At 47.9% G+C, this 25,269-nt stretch overlaps 1 protein-coding gene across 5 annotated transcripts in view; it reads left to right on the forward strand.

Annotated features, from left to right (window-relative positions):
- TOX2 (TOX high mobility group box family member 2) overlaps nucleotides 1-19,271 on the forward strand; it is a 155,246-nt gene extending 135,975 nt beyond the window's left edge. For 3 of the 5 annotated variants that reach the window (XM_054467711.2, XM_054467712.2, XM_054467710.2), the window contains exons 4-9: nucleotides 1,152-1,391; nucleotides 3,967-4,194; nucleotides 14,412-14,492; nucleotides 15,347-15,742; nucleotides 16,365-16,492; nucleotides 18,308-19,271. In XM_054467711.2, the coding sequence (XP_054323686.1) occupies nucleotides 1,152-1,391; nucleotides 3,967-4,194; nucleotides 14,412-14,492; nucleotides 15,347-15,742; nucleotides 16,365-16,492; nucleotides 18,308-18,344 (1,110 nt within the window). In that variant the 3' untranslated portion in view covers nucleotides 18,345-19,271. Of the gene's footprint in view, nucleotides 1-1,151; nucleotides 1,392-3,966; nucleotides 4,195-14,411; nucleotides 14,493-15,346; nucleotides 15,743-16,364; nucleotides 16,493-17,309; nucleotides 18,047-18,307 lie in introns of those variants that run through there. The other 2 variants (XM_054467708.2, XM_054467709.2) reach the window with 1 other exon arrangement.
- The last annotated feature ends 5,998 nt before the right edge of the window (nucleotides 19,272-25,269 follow it).

The raw sequence follows: 25,269 nt of genomic DNA on the forward strand, positions 1-25,269 counted from the left end.
TCAAAACATATCGTACTTATAAATATATACAATTTGTCATTTGTCAATTAAAAAATAAAATACAACTCAAAATTGAGGGGGAAGCAGCAATTATAAATCTTTAAAATGCGGAGGAAGGGATAGCTAAAGATAAAATGAGATATTATAGAATTAGAAAACAGAGAAGTGATACACTTGAGATTTGATTCTTTTGAGGAGAAAAGAAACAACCCACATAAAACTGAAAACCCATTTGCTTTCCTAATGAAGAAAAAATGAGAGAAAAACAGATACTTGATGTTAGAAATTAGAAAGGGGAAATAACCACAGATGCAGAGGAAATAAAAATCGTAAGAGTATGCAAATAGGTATGCTTCACTCAACAGGCTGTGGACATATATTTAGGTCCAAAGTCCTATTCTCAATGTGTGTTTAGTGTGAGAAATGCTTATACGTAAAACCCAATAACTTTCCAGAAGTAACCAGTTAGAAAATATCATAGGGAATGGAGTTAATAACAAAACTGCTGACCTGTAGGAAGAAAAGAAGTACTCAACTTTATCAAGAAATTTATTTATTCAACGTATTTAACACATGCTTATACAATATAGGGCTTACTGTATGTCAGGTACATTTGATCTTTAAGAACCCTAGAATGTAGGTTTGCTCATATCCACATTTTACAGATGAAGAAACTGAGGCACAAAGAGGTTAGGTAACTTGGCCAAAGTCACCCAGCTGGTAGAATGGCAGGACCAGGATTCAAAATGCAGTTAGCGTCCAGCATCTTTGTGCGTTGCTGTCATGCTGACTGCTCAGTTCATGCAGAGACATATCACATTCCAGGAGGGAAGACTCAGTCTCATCAAATGATCCAACATAACTGGACTGAGCTCTCTGGCAGGGGCTGAAATGCAAAGCATCTGTCCGAAGTGAATGTCAGTAGAATGGCACACGGCCACGGAGCTGCCGGTTTCCCACGAGTGCACTTAATCATACAGAGGTCCAAGTAGCATGAGGCTCCAACTTGAGATTCACCTGTCAGGGATTGGAGCAGGAGCCGCACCCATCACTTCTCCTCTGCATTCCCTCCTCCAAGTCTGCTAGCACAGATGTGATGGAGTGGCAGGACAGATCCTTCCTAACTCAACCCCCCTGTCCTCTTCTCTTAGATCCAGGAGATGGTCCACTCGGAAGTGGCTGCCTATGACTCAGGCCGGCCCGGGCCCCTGCTGGGTCGCCCGGCAATGCTGGCCAGCCACATGAGTGCCCTCAGCCAGTCCCAGCTCATCTCGCAGATGGGCATCCGGAGCAGCATCGCCCACAGCTCCCCATCACCGCCAGGGAGCAAGTCAGCGACCCCCTCTCCCTCCAGCTCCACTCAGGAAGAGGAGTCGGAAGTGCATTTCAAGGTATGTGCGGTGGAGGAACAGAGCCTGAAGCTGCCCTCCTGTCGGCAGGGAAGGGGTCCTGTGGGGAAATGGGCATCACCTCCCTCTAGTAAAGACTAAAAAAGCCCGATGTCCCAAGGTCCCTGTAGGTGCCATCCCCACTGAGCAGGCATTCCTGGTGGCAGCTGGGATGTCCGCCACAGAGCTCAGTGGTTTTCTGTTAAGACACCCAGGCCACGCTGGAAGCCAAGGAAAAAGCACATTGGCAGGTGGAGCAACCTGGTCAGGGGGGATGGCACCTATGGGGCTTTGTGGCATCAGGCTTTGGCTGCGCCATGTGCTGAGCGTCCTTAACAAGCTGTGTCCCTTCGGGGCTCCCACAGCCTTGTGCGTAAAGCAGAGAAAATTCCAACAAATGTTGAGGGGTCGGGGTGAGAAGATCCTGTGAAAGTTGGCAAAGCCTGACTCCTGAAGGCCAGTGGGCGATTTCAGAGGTGTGGACGGCTTCAGCAAGGCCATCGGGGTCACATTTGTGGCCATTTGGCCCTTTTAGGAGAAAATATTCTGACAAAACTGTGTGGTCCAGAAGACAGCACCTCTGGGCCTAGAGTATTCACTGACCTTGAGGGTGGGGTGCAAAAATGACCCCCCCACCGGGAACATGCATTCCCCCAACATTCCTGGAGTCTAGAGTGGTTTGACCTCCTCAAGAACATGGTAGGGATGAGAGCCCGCCGCCTGTCCAAGCTCTGGTCCTTCTTTGCATTGACTCCAAATCCACCTCCCAGTGAGAGAACATCTTGTCTTACCAGGGAGGAAAACAGAGGCCCAGAAAGGCCAAAGACAGAAGTGTTTGCCCAGGGCCTCCCAGCGAGCTAGTCGCAGAATCAAGACTTACCTCCCTCCGTGCCTCCTACGTCTGTCGATCCAGTGTCCTTTCCACATGGTAGCCTCCCAAGGCCTAGGGCAGTAACCTTGGACTTCAGGGGAGGAGGGGGTTTACTTCTGGATCCTGGCCCAGCTTCATCCTAAGGATGACTTGACCTCTACTATAGTCCCTGCAGGAACGGTTTTTATTTAACAAACACTCCCTATGGGCCAGCCACTGCTCTAAACACCTAACAAGCATACGTCCATGTAATCCTCATAAAAGTCCTATGGGGCAGGGACTGTTATTATCTCTGTTTGGCAGATGGGGACACTGAGACACAGAGAGGTTAAGTAATGTATCTGGTGTCACACAGCTAGTAAGTGGGGGGAACCAGGATTCAAACCCAGGAGGCTGCAGGTGCAGTCCAGTGTATGTGCCCTCAACCCCCTGCCCTGCTGTGCCTGTTCAGGACTTTATCAATGACAACATGCCTCTTCATCCCTGATCTTGCTAGGACCACACCACGGTGCTAACACAACTGGGGCTTGGAGAAGGGAGTAGCTGCAGAGATAAGCCTCAGGAACAGAACCATGTCCTTCAGACATGGATGCCTGATCATGCCTACTGGCCCATGGCTTTATCATCAGTTCAACATGTCACCTCCATCTTCTTGGCTCCTAGAGCCAGAGTCTTCACTGCAGGGTCCAGGGCTTTTGACCAAAGTTCCCTGTTCCTACATGGCTTGAGTGACCCAACAGAGACCCACTGAGGTCTGTGGTGGGCATCCCAACCACCACCCCATCCTGGAAGCCCCAAGTCAAGTGTTCACAGGATCGTGGTCCTGCAGTCTGTCCAGGGTGAAGCCACTGGCTCCAGGGCTGATGCAGTAACAGTCGCTTTAGCCTCATCCCCTCCCCACTTCACAGGGTCCAGGGACTAAGCCACCTGCTCAAAGCTGCACAGCTGAAACATGGTGGTGGAGACCAGCCTTTTGTAATGCAGGATCCTTTTTGGGGATTGTGCTCACAAGTGGGAGGGCAGATACACACACACACACACGTATATACACATATACACACATGCACACACACTCCAAACTTGGAAGTAGGCCCCCAAATGACTGCACATTCTTTCAATGTCATACCAAAGCATTGGCTAACAGGCTCACTCAATAATTATCTGATTCTCTAGGAAACTGGACCTTTGCTTTGATTCGTTATTCATTATTGATTAGGGGATTTCACAACTCTGTAAAAGAAGATGTTACCTTGGGCGGGGGAAAAGTGATAAGAGATGTAAGTGATTTTTGTCTGATTATAAGGTGAATTAACTTTGCCTGGTAGAGATGCAAATTTCTGTCCAGTAGAAAAGATTAAAAGTCCCAAAGGTGATAGTTTTAGTGCTCTGTTGGGCACTAACCAGTTTCACGTGTAATTTAGTAATGTAATTCCAGCATTCTTTCCATTCTTTCAGTGACTATACAGTCGTCTTCTCCTCCTGCATTTCTCTGAATCAACTTTATAATCATGCCGATTCTCTTTAATGAGTTAAACACCCACCCAGGGTGTGTATATATGTGTCTGTCCATTGCCCCCTCCATCACGCGAGTGGTTATCTGTGCATGAGCAGGGCTGGGGATGTGCAGCTCGGCCGAGTCTGTGTTGATCGCCTTTGGCAGGAGGACCTTGGGCTTCTTTGGTTTTCTGACACTTCTCACTCGGGCAGATCTCGGGAGAAAAGAGACCTTCAGCTGACCCAGGAAAAAAGGCCAAGAACCCAAAGAAGAAGAAAAAGAAGGACCCCAATGAGCCGCAGAAGCCTGTGTCGGCCTACGCACTCTTCTTCAGAGACACTCAGGCCGCCATCAAGGGTCAGAACCCCAGTGCCACTTTCGGTGATGTGTCCAAAATTGTGGCCTCCATGTGGGACAGCCTGGGAGAGGAACAGAAGCAGGTGAGCCTCCCTCTCTTTCTGGGCCATCCCCTGAGGCTTTGTGGTCCTGGAGCCAAGGACACACTTTGAAGGTCTGAAACCAGGCCCAGCTCTGGAACTAGACTCTTGCAGAGGTCTTTCCTGGACTCAGGTTGCCCTTCTGTAAACTGGGAAGCTAGCTGCCTTCCAATTCTACTAACCAACTGCATTTACTAGCAACTTAACCACTCTCTGAACTTCTGCTTCCCCCTTGATAAAATGAGAACAAGCATCTCCATCCATCTTGTCCCCCCAACCCTAAAAGTCTGGAGTCCAGGCCAGAGCTTCGTATCCCACTGACCGTGTGCCTGTGGCCTCCTCTAAAGGCCTCCAGGGAGAATAGAGAGCAGAACTAGCTGGTAGGCAAATGGAGTTGCCAGCTGTGTGACCTCAGGCTGACCACCTAAACTCTCTGAGCCTCAGTTTTCATGTCTATAATATAAACAGGGGTGCTGGCTACTCATTCTTTGAGCTCATGTCCGGGCTGGGCTCTCCCTCCGGTATTTCACTGAATCCTTACAACACCCTGTGGAGTAGCCATTGCTTTCCTGTTTGGTAGAGACACCAAGAGGTAAAGTGACTCGCCCAGGGTCACCAGCATGAATCAAGGTAGAGTCCGGATTTGAACTCACATCTGTAGAAGCAGGAGCCTCAACTGGGCTGTTGGCATGAGAGACATGAATCAAATAAGCAGATGAATAAATGTAAAATTACAATTGTGATTGTGTCATGTACCAGGAGGGTACATAGTTCATGAGAGTGGAAAGAGCAGGGACGGACATTGTCCCGGGGGTCAGGTCACTAGGTGAGACCTGAAGAGTGAGTTCTCTTTGGAGGAGGGGAAGTGTTCCAGACAGGGAGGCCTGGTAAGGGAAGGAGGCTGGAAAGCACAGGGGACTGAAAGGAGACCAGGATGGCCAGAGAGGAGACAATGAGAGTCCCCATGGCAGAGACAGAGCTGGAAAGGAGGGCTGGGGCCAGGCCACGCTGGGCTTTGCAGACCTTGGAAGTAGTCAGGCCCTGTTCTAAGAGGAGAGAAAACCAGTGAAGAGTTTTATGCAGAGGAGAGCCTGGAACGGCAGCATAAGGCAGGTAGGAGTGGATGTGGAGTGTGCACAGTGATCCAGGTGGGGGAAGGTAGGGTCTGGAGCATCTTCCAGAATGGTTTGGGGTAGGGGACACAGAGCATGTCCTGGGAGCCTCCTTGCATCTGGCTTCCAGTCTGAGTAAATGGAGATGCCAGTCACTGGATGGGAAATATGGGGAAAGTAGCAGGCTTGGGGCAGAGAGATGAATTACTGACTTATTTGAAACATCTTCTTTACCGTATTCTAAAATTTTAGGTAATTTTGGAATATGTTATAATGCAGAGAGTTTATTTGTGAGATGACCCCCACCTCTGGTAGGGGAGTGGGGAAATGGGACAGGGAAAGGAGGGCAGCCAGGAAACGGCACATTGTCCCAGGAGAATCCACCATGGGCAACCGGAGCACAATCCTGCTTAGAACGTGCCAGGCCTCAGGGTCATCCTGTCTGAGGGGCAAGGATGCTGGGGTGGACACCAGCATTCCTTCAGAGCTGCTCCAGGGGACATTACTTCTGCAGCACCTCTGGCCTGCTACACATGCCAGGCTCCTGCCACCAGAGGGACCCTCAGGCAAAGGAATATAGCCGGTAGCAGCTGAAAGTAGAGCATGTTTGTAGGACAGGGGTAAGGACTGGGGGATATTGGCAGGGCACTGCGGCTTTTGCTATAGGGACGTCTGTCATTTTCCCTTATGTGTTTCGTTGGCAACCAATTCCCTTTCAAAAGACTTCAGGTTGTTTTTGTTTGGTGGGGGGATTTCCTTGCCCTTTTATACAGTCTGGGGAGACAGTGGTCTCAAGTGCTCTGTCCCCAGGCACTCCCTCCACCGATGCTTTCTCTGACCTCATTCAGCACAGCCCAGAGGCAAGCAAAGGTGGTTGAAAGTCCCAGCCCCTGTGTCGGTTTCATTTCTGCTTACCTGTCTGATGTTTTATTTCTAACCCAAGAACTTGGCATATATTTATTTCCATCCAATAATGGGCATATCTCTCCTTTTACTTAATACGTTATAAATGGCTTGTTTCTCCCCATTTTCCTAGAAAATTGTTGAGTATAAAAAGTTAGGAATTTAATTTGTAACTGCCAAGCTTACTATTTTATCATTTCTGATCATTTTTAATTCCTGAGTCTGCTAGGTTTAAAAAAAAGTCTATAATTATACACATATTTATACATATATATCTTTTACAAATGATAATTTTGTCTTGTTATTTGTTTTTTTAAGAGACAGGGTGTTGCTCTGTCACACAGGCTAGAGGTCAGTGGCACGATCATAGCTCACTGCAGCCTTGAACTCCTGGGCTCAAGCAATTTTCCCAGCTCAGCTTCCCAAGTAGCTGGACTACAGGCGTGCCATGCATCACCATGCCCCACAAAATTTTTTTCATTTTTTTGTAGAGACAGGGTCTTGCTGTGTTGCTCAGGCTGACAAACTCTTAGCCTCAAATGATCCTCCCACCTTGGCCTCCCAAAGTGCTGGGATTAGAGGCATGAGCCACTACATCCAGCCATGTCCCCTTATTTTGTCTCCTCACTTCTCAGATTTCTAATTTTGTTTTCTTTTCCCAGTTATGTTGACTAGGACTTCTAAAAAAGAGATGTTCAGCAATGGTGGGGATAGTGGTCTTCTTACTTTGCATTACCTCTCATGTTTCACTATTAAGCATAAGGCTGGATGTTAGCTTGTGTCAGTTTTTGAAATCACATTTAGAAATGTGACTTATATTCCTATTTTACTATTAATACACTAATAACCGAGAGAGGTAGTGAGAAAATAATAGGAAATTAAAAAAAACCCTGCCTGTCCCCCAAAAGTTTCAAGCCTAGGTGATGGATAGGAAAGTTCTTTCAAATCATCAAAGAGCTAATAATTCCAAGACTTAGAAAAATAAGAAAACCTTCAGAAGTCTTTATATACAATGTAACCTTGAAACTAAAACATAATGAAGCTAACTGCATCGTTTAATTTTGAATGTGTAATAAACAATACCAAAATTTAATGGCTTAAAACAATAATCATTTATTCAACTTATGATTCTGAGAGTCCATGAACTGTGCTGGGCTCAGCAGGATGGTTCTGCTGCTGCTCTTGACCACTGATGCAAATGGGTGAGCCCAGCCAACTACAGTAAATTAGGCATCTCTGCTTCTGGGAGTTGGATGGCTGTCAGCTGGAGCAGTGGAGCCAAACTGGGCCATGTGTCTTTCATCATCCAGCAGACTAGCTCATGCTTATTCACATAGCAAGTCAGAGTTCCAAGAGCAGTTTTAGAGCAGAAAAATGGCAGGAAAGAGGCAGGACTAACTTGCAGCTCCCACTTGGACAGACAGAGCAGTGCATGGAGACTCACATTGTGAACTTTTGCTCCAAGAACTGCCACAGGAACATACTAGGAAAGCCAAAAGAATCCACAGACCCTTTGAAGGATGTGGATTGCTGCTGCAGGCTCTCTGGGACAGCCAAGGAATTGTGAGTTGGCTTGCTTTCTCAGCTGGGAGGCCTGTAGCCTGGGGCAAATTTTCAGCCCTGTTCACTAGCTGCCTGGAAATAAACTCGGTGCTGTTGGGGGTGCATGGTGGGAGTGAGACCAGCCTGTGGCTGCCAGCTTTCCCTCACTTCCCTGACGACCTGTGTGATACAGCAGAGTCAGCCATAATCCCTCTGGGAACCACAAGCCCCACAGCATCTGCAGCAAACCCCACCTAACCCTGCCCCTACCTGATGGTCTTTCTCTACCTGCCCTGTTAGCCTAAGACAAAGGACATAATCTCTCTTGGGAACTCCATGGCCCCGCCCACCACCTGACACTAGAGCAAGCTTGTATCCTCCCTATACTACTGCAGCTGATGCACTCTAGAAAGTGCTACCTCCTGGCTAGAGGCCAACCAACACAAAACCAGTGCACTTAAAAATACAACCAAGGACCCTCATGGAGTCCACTTCACTCCCCTGCTACTTCCACTGGACCAGGTGTTGATATCCATGGAGGAGAGACCTGAAGTCAGATCACATCACAGGACTCTTTGCAGACACTCCCCAGTACTAGCCCAGAGCCTGGTTGCTCTGCTGGGTGGCTAGATCCAGAAAAGAAATAGCAATCACTGCAGCAGGGCTCTCAGGAAACCACATCCCTAGGGGAAGGGGGAGAACCCCAAGGGACAGGAGAATCTGAACAGCAGCCTTGAGTCCCAGATCTTCCCTCTGACATAGTTTACCCAAATGAGAAGGAACCAGAAGAATAATTCTGGTAATATGACAAAACAAGGTTATTTAACACCCCCAAAAGATAACACTAGCTCAACAGCAATGGATCCAAACCAAGACAAAATCTCTGAATTGCCAGAAAAAGAATTCAGAAGGTTGATTGTTAAGCTAATCAAGGAGGCACCAGAGAAAGGTGAAGTCCAACTTAAAATAAAAAAGAATTATACAGGCTATGAATGGAAAAATCTCCAGTGAAATAGAATAAAAACAATCACAACTTCTGGAAATGAAGGACACACTTAGAGAAATGCAAAATACGCTGGGAAGTCTCAGCAATTGAATTGAACAAGTAGAAGAAAGAACTTCAGAGCTCAAAGACAAGGCTTTCAAATTAACCCAATTCAACAAAGACAAAAATTTTAACAGATGAACAAAGCCTCCAAGAAGTTTGGGATTATGTTAAATGACCAAATCTAAGAATCATTGGTGTTCCTGAGGAAGAAGAGAAATCTAAAAGTTTGGAAAATATATTTGAGGGAATAATTGAGGAAAACTTCCCTGGCCTTGCTAGAGATCTAGACATCCAAATACAAGAAGTTCAAAGAACACCTGGGAAACTTATCACAAAAAAGAAGGAAAGGAAAACCTTTCAGATTAAAAGCAGATTTCTTAGCAGAAACCCTACAAGCTAGAAGGGATTGGGGTCCTATTTTTAGCCTCCTTAAACAATTAGCCAAGAATTTTGTATCCAGCAAAACTAAGCTTCATTACAGTTCTTTTTTTCAAAGCAATGCGGAGAGAATTTGCCACTGCCAAGCCAGCACTGCAACTACTACTAAAAGAAGCTCAATCTTGAAACAAATTTTTGAAATACACAAAAATGGAATCTCCTTAAAGCATAAATCTCACAGGACCTCTAAAATAGTAACACAATTTTTTAAAAAACCACAGGGTATTTGGGCAACAAATAGCACAACGAATAGAATAGTACCGCACATCTCAATACTAGCACTGAATGTAAATGGCCTAAATGCTCCACTTAAAAATACAGAATGGCAGAATGAATAATTGACCAACTTAGTACCTGCTGTCTTCAACAGACTCACCTGACACATAAGCAGGTGAGTCTTATGTGGAATATGTTATAATGCAGAGATAACCTTTAGGTAAAGGGGTGGAAAAAGATACTCCATGCAAATGGATACCAAAAGTGAGCAGGAATAGCTATTCTTATATCAGACCAAACAAACTTTAAAGCAACAGCAGTTTAAAAAGACAAAGAGGGACATTATATAATAAAACTAGTCCAACAGGAAAATACCACAATCCTAAATTTATATGCATCTAACATTGGAGCTCCCAAATTTAAAAAAAATAATTACTACTAGACCTAAGAAATGAGAAAGATAGACAGTAAAACAACAATAGTGGGAAACTTCAATACTCCACTGACAGCACTAGACAGGTCATCAAGACAAAGTCAACAAAGAAACAATGAACTTAAACTATACCCTACAACAAATGGACTTAACAGATATTTATAGAACATTCTACCCAACAACTGCAGAATATACATTCTGTTCATCAGCACATGGAACGTTCTCCAAGATAGACCATACAATAGGCCATAAAACAAGTCCCAACAAATTTAAGAAAATAGGAATTATATCAAGTACTCTCTCAGACCACAGTGGAATAAAACTGGAAATCAGCTCCAAAAGGAACACTCAAAACAATGCAAATACATGGAAATAGTTAAATAACCTGCTCCTGAATGATTGTTGGGTCAACAATGAAATCAAGATGGATATTATAAAATTCTTTGAACTGAACGATAATAGTAACATAACCTATCAAAACCTCTGGGATACAGCAAAAGTGGTGCTAAGAGGAAAGGTCATAGCATTAAATGACTACATCAAAAAGTCTCAAAGAGCACAAATAGACAATGTAAGGTCACGCCTCAAGGAACTAAAGAGAGAGAACACACCAAACTCAAACGCAGCAGAAGAAAAACATGACCAAGATCAGAGCAGAACTAAATGAAATTGAAACCAAAAAATACCAAAGATAAACAAAAAGCTGGTGCTTTGAAAAGATAAATAAAACTGATAGACCATTAGTGAGATTAACCAAGAAAAGGAGAGAAGATCCAAATAAGCTCAATTAGAAACAAAACATGAGATATTACAACCGATACCACAGAAATACAAAAGATCCTTTAAGACTACTATGAATACCTTTATGTACATAAACTAGAAAACCTAGAGGAGATGGATAAATTCCTGGAAATATACAACCCTCCTAGATTAAACCAGACCAATAACAAGCAGTGAGATTGAAATGGTAATTAAAAAGTTACCAACAAAAAAAGGCCAGGACCAGATACATTCAGAGCTGAATTCTATCAGACTTTTAAAGGACACTATTCCACAAAATAAAGAGGGAATCCTTCCTAAATTATTCTATGAAGCCAGTCAATCACCCTAATACCCAAACCAGGAAAGGACATAACAACAACAAAAAAAGAAAACTACAGGCCAGTATTCCTTCTATGCCCAAAATCAGCATAGAAGGGACATACTTTAAGGTAATAAAAGCCATCTATGATAAACCGGAGCCAACATTATACTGAATGGGGAAAAATTGAAAGCATTCCCCCTGAGAACTGGAACAAGACAAGGATGCCCACTCTTACCACTTCTATTCAACAGAGTACTGGAAGTCCTAGCCAGAGCAATCAGACAAGAGAAAGAAAGAGCATCCAAATCTGTAAAGAGGAAGTCAAAGTGTTGCTGTTTGCTGATGACATGATTGTATACCTAGATGAACATGAATGCAAAAATCCTCAACACAATACTAGCTAACTGAATCCAGTGTTGTATCAGAAAGATAATCCACCATGATCAAGAGGGTTTCATACCATGGATGCAGGAATGGTTTAACATACACGAGTCAATAAATGTGATATACCACATAAACAGAATTTGAAACCACATGATCATCTCAATACACACAGAAAAAGCATTTGACAAAATTGAGCATCCCTTTGATTAAAACCCTCAGCAAAATCGGCATAGAAGGGACACACCTTAAGGTAATAAAAGCCATCTATGATAAATCCAGAGCCAACATTATACTGAATGGGGAAAAGTTGAAAGCATTCGCCCTGGGAACTAGAACAAGACAAGGATGCCCACCACCACTACTTTTATTCAGTGCAGTGCTGGAAGTCCTGGCCAGAGCAATCAGACAAGAGAAAGAAGTAAAGGGCACCAAATCAGTAAAGAGGAAGTCAAACCGTCGTTGTTTGCTGATGGGATTACCATATACCTAGAAAACCCTAAAGACTCATTCAAAAAGCTCCTAGAACTGGTAAATGAATTCAGCAAAGTTTCAAGATACAAAATGTACACAAATCAATAGCTCTGCGATACACCAACAGTGACCAAGCTGAGAATCACATCAAGAACTCAACCCCCTTTAGCTGCAAATAAATAAATAAATTAAAAAAATACTTAGGAATATACCTAACCCAGGAGGTGGAAGACCTCTACAAGGAAAACTACAAAACACTGCTGAAAGAAATCATAGATGAAACAAATGGAAACACATCCCATGCTCATGGATGGGTAGAATCAATAGTGTGAAAATGACCATACTGCCAAAAGCAATCTATAAATTCAATGCTTCCCATCAAAATACCGCCATCATTCTTCACAGAACTAGAAAAAACAATCCTAAAATTCATGTGGAATCAAAAAAGAGCCCTCATAGCCAAAGCATGACTAAGCAAAAAGAACAAATCTGGAGGCATCACATTACCCGACTTCAAACTATACTATAAGGCCATAGTCACCAGAACAGCATGCTACTGGTATAAAAATAGGCATATAGACCAATGGAAAAGAATAGAGAACCCAGAAATAAAGCCAAATCCTTACGACCAACTGATCTTTGACAAAGCAAACAAAAACATGAAGTGGGGAAAGGACATCTTATTCAACAAATGGTGCTGGGATAATTGGCAAGCCACATGTAGAAGAGTGAAACTGGATCCTCATCTCTCACCTTATATAAAAGTCAACTCAAAATGGATCAAAGACTTAAATCTAAGACCTGAAATCCTAAAAATTCTAGAAGATAACACTGGAAAAACCCTTCTAGACATTGGCTTAGGCAAAGACTTCATGACCAAGAACCCAAAAGCAAGTGCAACAAAAACAAAGATAAATAGATGGGATTTAATTAAACTAAAAAGCTGCACAGCAAAAGAACCAGCAGAGTAAACAGACAACCCACAGAGTGGGAGAAAATCTTCATAATCTATACTTCCAACAAAGGACTAATATCCAGAATCTACAAAGGAACTCAACTCAGCAAGAAAAAAACAATCCCATCAAAAACTGGGCTAAGGAGATGAATAGACAATTCTCAAGAGAAAATATACAAATGGCCAACAAACATATTAAAAAATACTTAACATCATTATGATCAGGGAAATGCAAATCAAAACCACTTTACTCCTGCAAGAATGTCCATAATCAAAAAATAGATGTTGGCATGGATGTGGCAAAAAGGGAATACTTTTACACTGTTGGTGGGAATATAAACTAGTACATCCACTATGAAAAACAGTGTGGAGATTCCTCAAAGAACTAAAAGTAGATCTACTGTTTGACCCAGCAATCCCACTGTTGGGTATCCACCCAGACGAGAAGAAATTATACAAAAAATATACTTGCACACATGTTTGTAGCAGCCCAATTTGCAATTGCAAAAATATGGAACCAGCCCAAATGCCCATCAATCAACAAGTAGATAAAGAAAATGTGGTGTGTGTGTACATATATATGTGTGTGTACATATGTGTGTGTACATATATATGTGTGTATACACACGTATATGTACGTGTATATATATGTACACACACACACACCATGAAATACTACTCAGCCATAAAAAGGAAGGAAATAATGTCATTTGCAGCAACCTGGATGGAATTGGAGACAATTATTCTAAGTGAAGTAACTCAGGAATGGAAAACCAAACATTGTATGTTCTCATAAGTGGGAACTAAGCTATGAGGACGCAAAGGCATAATGAATGATACAATGAACCTTGGGGACTTGGGGAAAAGGATGGTGGTGAAGGATAAAAGACTATACATCAGGTACAGTGTACACTGCTCAGGTGGTGGGTGCACCAAAATCTCAGAAATCACCATTAAAGAACTTATTCATGTACAAAAAATTTTTTAATTAAGAGTTCCAAGAGTAGCAAGAGGGCTCACCAATATGTGATCACTTTGTCAGTCTCTGCGTGCATCACATTTGTGCTTGTCTTATTGGCCAACACAAGTCACACAAGGCTAAGCTCCAAGTCATTCGCACCTCCTCGTTTCTACCAAAAGCCATGGAAACAAGGAGGTGCAAACAAACTGGGACTAATCCTACAATAACATATGAACCTAGGTCTAAAATGTTTAATAAAAAATATTAGCAAACTGAATCCAAACTAAAATACTATGAACAAGTAGGTTCATTCTAGGTTGCGAAGGTGGTTCAGCATTAAGAAATCTGCACCGTGCTGGCTCAGAATGGGGGCTTCAAAGGGCCTTGTCTTTCTGTGATCAGTTGTGCTGATACAGCCTGGAGGCCCAGAGAGGTGAAGCATGTTGGCCAAGGCCACACAGTGACTTGGCTGAGGAACTGGGATATGGCCTGGTCTCCACAATTTCTCTGCAGTGCTCCCAGAAAGGGGCCAGTGGCTGGCTGACTCAGCTTCTGACCCCACCACCCTCGTCCATTCATGATCCTTGAATCCATGCCTTCCCACCCCAGGACCCCGCACAGCATCTCCTCTGTAACTTTCTCCCCAGTATTGCTCATGTGTTGACTCTTCCAGGCCTATAAGAGGAAGACAGAAGCAGCGAAGAAGGAATATCTGAAGGCCCTGGCAGCCTACCGGGCTAGCCTCGTCTCCAAGGTAACACCCGGAATCTCCAGGCACAGCCCTGATCAGAGTGGGGCCACTTGAGGAATGGAGCAAGAACTGGGGCCCGCAGGAAGGGTCAGCACCCCAGGTCTTAGAAAGAATGGGTCAGACCTACATGGTCATATTTGCAGGGCACCTACAGCGTGCCAGGCTCATTCTGGGTACTTTACATGCATTTCATTGGCTTCTTCCAACAAGAACCCAACACCCAGAGGGGTTGAGCGACTTGCCTGAAAAGATCCAGTTTGTTAAAGTGGCCGCACTAGGATTCAAACCCAGTTTTGCCAGTTTTATGTGGCCTTCACTTCTGACTGCTGATGGGGCTTGGGACACGCTACCCCAAAATATGGCACCTCCTCACCACACCGTCGGCCTCCTCTGTCAACACCAGCAACGTAGGAAGCTAAGTGTGGCTGCGGATGCATGGCCCAAGTGGAGGTGGGTGTTGTTCCTGTTACAGAGGAGATGGCATCCAAATTGGTACATAAGAGGCCAAGTAAAAGGTGGTTCAAAGTCAAGGGAACAACATCTACAAAGGCACAGAGGCTGGAAGGAGCATGATTAGAGCTGGCTCAGTGGGATGGTGCTTGTCTCACTGGCCAGGCTGAGGAACATGGATTCCCCCAAGGGCAGGGGAGCCCCCCAAAGATAAAAGCAGTGGGTGGCTGGCTGGTCAGAGCCAAGGGGACTAAGGACCCTGTGCTATCTCTGGTTAGTCCAAGCTCTCTCCCAAGAGAGCCAGCCAGCAGCCATGTCAGTGGGTTGCAGAGCCTCCTGGCCTCACAGCCCATGTTCTGGCTCATCCCTCTTCTGTTCTCCAGTGACTGATATCTGTCTCCTTCCAGAGCTCCCCGGATCAAGGTGAGACCAAGAGCACTCAGGCAAACCCGCCAGCCAAAATGCTCCCACCCAAGCAGCCCATGTATGCCATGCCAGGCCTGGCCTCCTTCCTGACGCCGTCGGACCTGCAGGCCTTCCGCAGTGGGGCCTCCCCAGCCAGCCTTGCCCGGACGCTGGGCTCCAAGTCTCTGCTGCCAGGCCTCAGTGCGTCCCCGCCGCCGCCACCCTCCTTCCCACTCAGCCCCACACTGCACCAGCAGCTGTCACTGCCCCCTCACGCCCAGGGCGCCCTCCTCAGTCCACCTGTTAGCATGTCGCCAGCCCCCCAGCCCCCTGTCCTGCCCACCCCCATGGCACTCCAGGTGCAGCTGGCGATGAGCCCCTCACCTCCAGGGCCACAGGTAAGCAGGGAAGAGCAGAACAGCCCTTCTGTGACCGTGTGGGGAGGGGAAGCGGCTTTGCCCTTTCAAACCCTGGCCCTGCCACTCACCAGTGATATAACCTCAGCCTTGGCACCTGACCTCTCTGAGCCTCAGTTACCACATCTAGGAAGTGGGTCTCTCACACCTTACCTGAGATGCACTGGCTGCAGTGAACAGTTCACAGGCTGCCAGACTGACTCTTATGATATTCCAGTCCCCGCTTCCTGCATCCTCAGCCCTAGCCCTGGCCCTTCCCAAAGCCTTCGAGACCTTACCCCTGCTAATTGTTCCACAGAGATTGCTACAAGGTTCACATGGCCCTTAGAGGTCATTGGGCTCAGTAATTCCATTTTACAGATCGAGAAACTGAGGCCCAGAAAGGGAAAGGCCCTGAAAGCCAAGTCCTTCAGCCCCTGATTCAGCCAAGACAAGGGTTGAACATTTTGAAAAGTGTTCTACTGGGAGCAAGGCAGCAGCCCTGGAGGCAGCGTCTCTTCCGTGAGGACACCCTTGGACACATGGGCTCTCACCCCGGGAGGCCTGGGACAGTCTGCCCCCTCATCTCTCCTTGGCTCATGGCCTCCTCCCTCCCCCTCTGTAGGACTTCCCGCACATCTCTGAGTTCCCCAGCAGCTCGGGATCCTGCTCACCTGGCCCATCCAACCCCACCAGCAGCGGGGACTGGGACAGCAGCTACCCCAGTGGGGAGTGTGGCATCGGCACCTGCAGGTTAGTCCTCGCCCGTCCCTGCCTTTGTCCTGCCGGCCAGGGAGAGTGGGAACAGGATGGCCAGGGATGGGAGAATGGCCAAGGGCAACGTGGACAGGGGAGGACCCTGCAGTCACTGTCAGCCTTGCCGAGGGGATCGATATCTCAGATGACACCGCAGAGCCAGGCCCCAGAACGACCCTGCTGGCCTGATGCTGAGGCCTGCTTGGGAAACTGACTAGTCTTCAGTCTTGCTGCTGCTTCCTTGCTTCTGTTTTTTTCACAAGTGCTTCCACGTGACATTCACCGATGAGTCCTGCATCTTAGGCCGGTTCCCTAGAAGCACAGCCTGAGGCAGCAGGGATTGGGTGCCTTTGGGGATGCACTGGGGAAAGCTTGCAGGAGAAGGGGGTGAGGGAGGCAGGACAGGGTGGGGGAAGGAACTGAGGGGGGATGTGGCCTCAGCTGAAGACTTGCTTCTGCCTCACCCCATGGGAGCCCTGGAGCACGAACGGTGCTAGAGTGGCTCCCACCTGGAGGTCAGGGAGCTGGCTTTTTGAACCCTTCATCAGTCAGCCCTTGGCTGTGGGCTGCCCCCGGGGGGAGTGTAGCCCACTGGGCAGGGCAGCTCCCAAGACTAGAACAGCTAAGAATGCAGGACAGGGGACCTTGGTGGGACACGGTGGGAGAAGGGACCCACTGTCTATCCCAAGGAATTACAGACACCTTAGAGACCCCTTCCGCATGCACCCCAGTGTCCTCCCTAGTCCTCCTGTCTCGGGTCTCTGTTCCTGTCCTGCCCTCCACTTTTCAAACCCATGCTAACACCTCCCTCTAGAAAGTCTTCCTGGATCCACGCCACCCCAGCTCCGGGGAAGAGTGACCTTTCACTGCAGCCAGCAGGAGAGGGAGAATGCAGTGAGGAGGGACACTTGCTCCTTAACCCGCCAGCCAGGTTCCCATTCCCTTGGCAAGAACAAGTCCCGCAGCCACACCTGGGGGACGTAGTGCCAAGCAGCTGTCCCAGCGATAGCGCCACACCCTGGAAGGCACAGCACACTTGTCGGGTGGCCACCTTGCTGCTGAGAACCGCTGCCCCCAGCCCTAGCCTCGGCCTCTCAGCACAGGGCTGGTTCCTCTGCTGATCCCGCCAGCGCCCTTGGACACTGAACAAATGACCACCGCGCATGCCCCATTTCTGATATGCCTGAAGTGAGATTCTACGTGAGTGGGCGGACTCAGCTCAGCAAGAATCCCTTCCCTGCACCCCAAGCAGGTGCAGACTCTCCTACCCCAGCCCTTTCCTGTCCCCAAGTTTCCTTCTCAAAAGTCAGAATACTTAGGGTATGTAGGGGAGTGTCATACAATGTCCAAGCCTCCTGAGGCTGGCGCATCACATCCAGCATGGAGGTCGGACCCCAGCAGGGCCCTATTTTAAAAACATAAAAAGCACCTGTCCTCCCTTAATTCAGTTTGAGATTTACAAATTCCTGTGATTAAAAACCCATGTGAGAGCAATGGTGACATCGGCATGTGCCTCGATGAAAGACAGACACACTACTGCCCTTTCACCCAGAGCTGAGGACTGGGTGGTCCCCTGCTGGGTTTCCAGGAGGGGTTTGGTTCTGCTTGGTGCAGAGGTGGGTGGGGGTGGGGGAGCAGCTGCAAGTCCCTCATTCAGCCACAGAGGGGCAGCTGAATCCAGTGGTGGGGGTGGGGGTGGGGGCGTACAGTGCAGGGGTCCTGGTGCTCCCCTGGCCTGGGGAGGTACCCAACAGCTTTGACAGCCCCTTCTCTCTCTCTCTCTCTCTCTCTCTCTCACTCTCTCTCACACAGCCTGCTCCCCAGGGACAAATCGCTCTACCTCACCTAATCCCACCTCCCCACCATCCCTGAGGCTCGCTGGAAGGCACTGCTCAGAGCCTGAAGGGCTGACAGCAGAAAAGAGGCCCTGGCCAGAGGCAGGGTGGCCAATCGGAGAGAGCAGTGACACACCCATTGCCCGGGGGCTGAGTCTCTTCCTCAACCTCCCACCAGACTCTGCAGAGGCAGCCCACTGCCCGCCGCCAGCCCAAAGAACCTGCAGGAACCTTCTGCTCGCTGACCTGCTTGCTCCAGGGTAACTGTGGACCCTGTCCTCGCCCTGCGCACAGTACCCTATGTCTGGACACCCGGCCCCAGCTCCAGCCCACGTGGGCTGCCCCTAGCGGGGTCGCTTACCAACGGACACCCACCCCAGATGCATGGGCCAGAGGGCTGGCCCCCGGCATAGACGTGCACATCGGTTTTCCAGTGTGAACAAAAGATTGCGAAACCTAGAAACTGTTGGTTCCGTGTAAGTAGTTGACTACGTGTTTTAGAACTGTGCTGAAGACATCTGTAAGATTATTTTGTGGGGAAAAAAAGTAGTTTCCTTTACGGTAAAAAGCATTTTATATGATCCTTAGCACATTTTTAAGTTTTATCTTAAGGGAGACGTGCACAAAAGCGGCTGCCAAACCGTTTCGTCATCCTCACAGCAAGGACCGGACGCTTGCTAGCCACCCCGGAGCACTGCTCTCCTTTTAATCATGTGTTCATCTATTTTAAATTGCCGGCAACGACTTTTGTCTATTTATGAAGAAACCTTGAGAACAAAGTTGCAGCTTATCCTACTGTGTGCGTGGTTTTGGGGTTTGGTTTGGGTTTGGGTTCTTGACGTCGTTTGCAGCTGTTTCCTGGCCCTGGCGAGTGTCTGTCTTGGTGCCCAGTGCTTCTCTCAAATCTCTTTATAATAAAACTTCTGAAAAGCTGAAAACAAGTCTGTGTCTCCTTGCCCTTGGTGAGCCAGGGTTGAACCCCCTAAAGTGGCATAGAGCCCCTTGGGCCAGACAGACACGGGTCGAAGTCTTGCCTGACTTTTACCAGCCCGTGTGGGTTTGTGTGTGGGTGATGGGACCACTCTGACCTCAGTCTTGCCCTCTAAGGGGGTAACAGTGGGACAGACCCGTAGGGCTCTTGTGATGATGAAAAGGGGTGTGGGCAAGAACGCCACCACACAGGAACTTGCATCAGCTGGTGACAGTGGCGAGCCCTTCCTCTGGAGGATGGGGCCTCCCAGGCTTGTGGAGGTGAGCGGTGGGAATCCAGGGAGGAGGCCAAGGGGTTTTTCAAACCTGAGTGTAGGAAGCATCCTAGACAGGGGATTCTTTAAACCAGATTTCATCTAACAGCAGATGTTAGATGGTGATACTAACAACAACAACAAACAACAACAAAAGGCAAATAATAGTTGACTGTTTTAACTACATCTGGAAAAATACCAATTGCCTGGTGGGAGGCTGCAACTCTTGCACCCTGTGATGCAGCCATTTTGAGGTGGGGACAGGTGCCCCCGCTCCCAGCCAGGCTCGGGACCCAGACAGAGGAGCCCCCACACTCAGGACAGCTCTCCCAGCCTCTCACTCTCCAATCACGGTAAACCCCCTCCTTTCTGATGACAGCCCAGGAGTGGGGTGCAGTTTCCTCACTGGAGGGCATTTTGTAATCCACTTTGGAAAAATAAAAAAGAAAACCCCAAACCAACCAGCCACCTGCCGTCCCGTCAGCAGCAGCACCGCAACGTGCAGCATAAATATTTCATGTGGTTACAATTTCCTTTTCTACGTGGGGCTTGTCAGTAACACGACGGCTGAGACAGTTTAATATTCAACTCTTGCTTCCATGTTTGTGAAAACAGCATCACTGGGATCCACGCAGACAGCCCACAATGACAAGAGTACAAGGCCCTCCTTGTACAGTGGTGCTGAAGCAGAGCCCTGCTGCCATCCCTCACAGCTGCACCAGGAGCTCAGGAGTCCGTTCCAGGCGTCCACACGCCAAGGCCACCCCCTCTAGGCTGCACGGGACACTCAGAGGCCCCAAGCAGAACCTAAGCGCCCTGCCTGCAGATATCAGGGACTGTCGCACGGGTGTGTTCTGGGGCCCAGAGAGTGAGAGTGAGAATAGAGCCTAAAGGCCAATTTCAGGGCCATGGAGTGGACAGCGACTGTCTTAGTCCATCCCAGCTGCCATAACAGAGTGCCATGGGCCAGGTGGCTCACAGCAACGCAAACTTACTGCTCAGTTGTGGAGGCTGGGAGGTCTAAGATCAAGGCGCTGGCAGCTTCAGTGTCAGGTGAGGGTTCACTTGCTGGTTCGTAAACGTCCATCCTCTCACTGTGTCCGACAGGGCGGGAGGGGAGGGCGCTCTCCAGAATTTAACAGCACTCACCCCAATCCTGAGGGCTCCACTCAGTCACCTTCCGAAGGCTCCGCCTCCAAATACTGGCCCATTGAGGGTTACGATTCCAATAATCAAATTCCGGGAGGACACAATCATTCAGTCTGTAGTGCCGACTGCAGTAGTTGGCACTGGTGTCCCCCTCTCCCCGGGCTCTTCTGTTGCCAGAGCCCATCCCCAGGTCCTGAGTGCCATCCCAGTCATTGCCCCCGAGAGCTGCCACAGCTAACGACCAAATAATGGAGACGCCAACTCTGTGGTCCCATTCACAACCCGAGTCCCCGGGAGCAGCCTGAAGCCGCCTCCAGCGGCAACACCATCCTTGCTAAGCTCCTTCTCCCCACCCCGCCCTGCTCTGAGGATGTGACTCCCTTCTGAGAGCACCCACTCAGTAAATCACTTGAACCAGAATCCCCATCTCAGGCCCGTATGTTCTAAGGCAACAGCCTACCATACTGACTATGCGCATGGCCCAAGTGGGGCCGCATCTGTATTGCTCCGAATGTCTCTGGCTCTGGCCTTACCTGCAACTGCAAGACTTTCAGCCCCGAAACAACCACCCAAGCCCCACTCCAGGGGCTTCCTCTTTCCTGGGATGCAGTGTCTGCTGCATGTTTTCTATTCCATCCTGCAATGATGGTGGCCACGACCCACAGAGCCTCCAAGAACCCAGGTTCACACCGGCTGTAAAAACACTGGGGTCTCTGCCATGGGCTCTCCCACTCCCCAACCCTGTGCTCCCAAAGTTGCCAGCCCTGGGTCCCCCAGCCTTGTCGTGGGCCAGGTTCTCCCTGCAGCATCCTCCACCTGCCAGGGCCAATCTGCGGTTGGGGTCCCTCACACCTTGAGGCTCCAGGTTATTGCCAGACCCAAGAACAGTGGCCCCAACATTGTGAACACCCTTAACTCCTGCCTGCAGCCTGTCCCCACTGCCCACAGAGCTGGCCCAGGGACCAACCCCTCTCACCCTTCCCAGGGCCAAGCGCCTTCCTCAGGTTTCTCCATCTCACACCTCCCCCTACAAAACACATCTTGGTCCAAGCAGGAGGCACAACCTGGGCCGAGGCTGAGACATCCCCCACCCCCCACCCCAGAAGGCAGGCATAGCTGGTCCCAAAATTGCCCAGTAGTAATTCCTCCCTGGAGAGATATATATAAATTTTTACACTGGATTGGAATGTGGGCAACATGGCACAGATTAATTTTTAAATTAATTTTCAGAGTCCACAATGCTAAAATTCGATGCGTTCATTCAGCAAGAATACAAACAACAGAGCAGCTCCTCTCGGCCAGGTCCTTGGCTGAGCACCGGGGATGCCAGCAGGATGGGGCACAGTCTGCCTTTCTGGAGTTAAGGTCCACTTGGGAAGACAGAGATGGAACACATAATATTATAATTAAATATTAGCAACTTTATATTATAAACCATAAAAGTATAAAATTATGAATACCATGTGACCAGTGGAAAAAGGGGAGCCAGGGGAATGCGGAACAGGGGTACCCCATCCTGCAAGGGTCAAAGGCTTCCTGGGTGAGGTGACATCTGGGCTGTGCCCCAAGAAATGATCAGGGCTGAGTTAGGACTGGCAGGCGCTTCCGTGTGCCACGCGTTCCTGAGCACAGACCCCCCAGAGGCTGTGACTCTGCAACTGTGAATTTCATCAAGAATTTCAGAGAATCCTCTCTGGAGGAAATTGAGGCAGAGTCCACAGAGCTGCACGGGGATCTTTTTGAATTGGAAACAGGGTGGCTGTGCTCAGATTGAATGTGAACCTCACAAGTGGTACTTATTCCCAAACATTCGCCCTCTGCAGCCATCTCCTGGGGTCCAGGCCAGCTCTGACTCCCAGCGTGGGGTGTAGGGTGGTGCATGTGTGGATGGTATGAGTGTGGAGGTGGTAAGAGAGTGTGCAGTGTGGTCATGTGTGTTTCATATGTGTGTCCATGTAATGTGTGTGTAGCATGTATGGATGCACACGTGTGCTGTGCATGTGGTATGCATCTGTGTACATCATATGCATGCCTGTGCGTGGTATGCTTGGCGAGGGCAAGCTGTATGTGTAGGTATGTTATGTGGTATGCATATGTGTGGCTGGTATGCATGTGGGTAGGACACACATATACACAGCACCCAAAACACATACAGATGCATGCATACACATAACACGTACACTCACACATACATCAAACTCGGCACATTACACAGACCCGCATCACACACACACACACACACTCATGCATAGCATATGGACACACACCACATACCACACGTACACCATGCACATGTGCATGCCGCATGTACACACACATCATGCAATGATACAACAAACATGTATACACACATCACATACATACTACATAAGCTCACCACACACATATACACATATACCAAATGCATAAAAATGTCCTTCATACCCCCCATCCACTACTCAAGTGCATCTTACACATACATGCACATCTCACGTAGACAGGCTTGGACACAAGCCACATGACTGTTCGTACTGCTGTACAGCACATGCATATACATACATCAGTTAGCATGGAATTATCTGTTCTTGAAAGTTTGAAGTAACCCCCACGCAAAAAAGATCTGATGTGCTGTTATAGATTCAGGAGTTTTAAAAAATTGTTCAACCCATCAATGATTAACCAGCTCTGCTTCCCAAATTACTCAAAACCAATAACCTCAAGCCCACCAAACGCTGAAGGGTAGTCAGTCAGAGTGAGAGGCAGTGTCAGGGCGGTGGTTAGGAGGGAGGGCTGGGTCACAGCCTGCCTGGGGGAATATTTGCTTGGCTGCCTACAAGTTGTATGCGCTCAGGCAAGTTTCTTAACTTCTGTTTCCTCATGTCTGACTTGAGATAATAGTCTCGTCTTCAAAGGGCTGTTCTAAGTAACAATGAGTTAATATAGGTAAAGTCCTTAAAATAGTATTATCATTATCATTATAATAATATTTAATCTCTGCACCAGAAGGTCAAGTTTCTTGCATTGTGTACTATTCAGGATGTGCTAGGCTACGCTGCAGAAACAATTCCCATCTCAGCAGCTTAACCCAACAGAGTTGATTCCTCCAAGCCACCAAGAACATTTGGGGATCCAAGGTTCTTCTCTCTGGCGTCTCTGCCAACCCCCTTCACCCTCGGAGCCCTCCCCTGAGTCCTCTATAGCCAGCCAGTGGTGAGTGAGCCGGGGATCCTGCAGAAGCGGGAAACGAAGTGGTGCCTGTCACTGCTTCCCGTTTCCTGACGGCCACAGCTAGTCAGCAGGGATGGGAAATGGAATCATCCCAGAGAAGGGGTCCCCAACCCCTGGGCCAGTCTGTGGCCCGTTAGGAACCGGGCCACACAGCAGGAGGTGAGCGGTGGGTGAGCAAGCATTACCGCCTGAGCCTCACCTCCTGTCAGATCAACAGCGGCATTGGATTCTCATAGGAGCATGAACCCTATTGTGAACCGCACATGCGAGTTACACACTCCTTATAAGACTCTAATACCTGATGACCTGAGGTGCAACAGTTTCATCCCGAAACCATCTCCCCGCCACCTGCCAGCCATGGGAAAGTTGTCTTCCATGAAACTGGTCGCTGGTGCCAAAAAAGCTGGGGACCACTGTCCTAGAGGAAGTGTGCCCTGGAGGAAAAATGCAAGTTTGTGGAACTCACAGTGACACTTTTGCCGAATATCACAACACATTTTCAGGGGAGGAATGTGTTGCCCAGAGAGGCCAAGGTACTTGCTGGAGGTCACATAATTTGCATGAAGCTGAGAATTAAAATGACATCAGACCCCACATCTCTCCTTTTCCAAATTTCTTCCACTTGCACGTAGGAAGCAAAACTCCAGGAGGGAAGAGAGCCCAGGCACTAAAGCCCTGGGGGCTTGACTTCCAAAAAGCACCCAGATCATCACTTTACACACAACCCCAGCAACTTTATCTTCCAGCCTTTAGCATATGAGGGAAGTCAGCAAAAAACTGTCTGCTAGAGACGGGCACACCAAAAGCCATGAGAAGTAATGCTGGGCAAGGGAAGGAGATATAAGAACTCAAACTTAGTGGTCTGGGGACATTTGGTGCAGGATCAAACAGTCCTATGCACACCGGCTGGTGCCCTGCAGGCATCATCTAACATGCTTGTAATTTTTTCTTAGGTTTCAACATGTATAGGGGAACATGCATGAGTTACTAGACACATTTATTTCTGCAAAATGGCCGTATCCTGGCAAAGTGGACCAGATGACCTGTCATTGTCCTTCGAATGAAGGAAAAAGATGATGACATTGGAAGACTTTCCACTTGGAGATCTGGTTTCCTCATATGCAAAACCGTAATGGTAATAGCTATGGCTCAGCCTACAGATTAAGTGAGACAACATGTGTGAATTTCCTGGGACAATTTAATATAATAAATGTTGTTTGCTTATCTTTCTCTAGGTCTTGCTTTCCTTATCTGAAAAATGGTAATACTATTACCATTCCCAGAGGACACTTGTTGGGATTAAAAATGATGGTATATTTATAGGGGTCTGCCTCATGAC

This window comes from Pongo pygmaeus, chromosome 21 (genome assembly GCF_028885625.2).
Source record: "Pongo pygmaeus isolate AG05252 chromosome 21, NHGRI_mPonPyg2-v2.0_pri, whole genome shotgun sequence".
Taxonomy (NCBI): domain Eukaryota; kingdom Metazoa; phylum Chordata; class Mammalia; order Primates; family Hominidae; genus Pongo; species Pongo pygmaeus.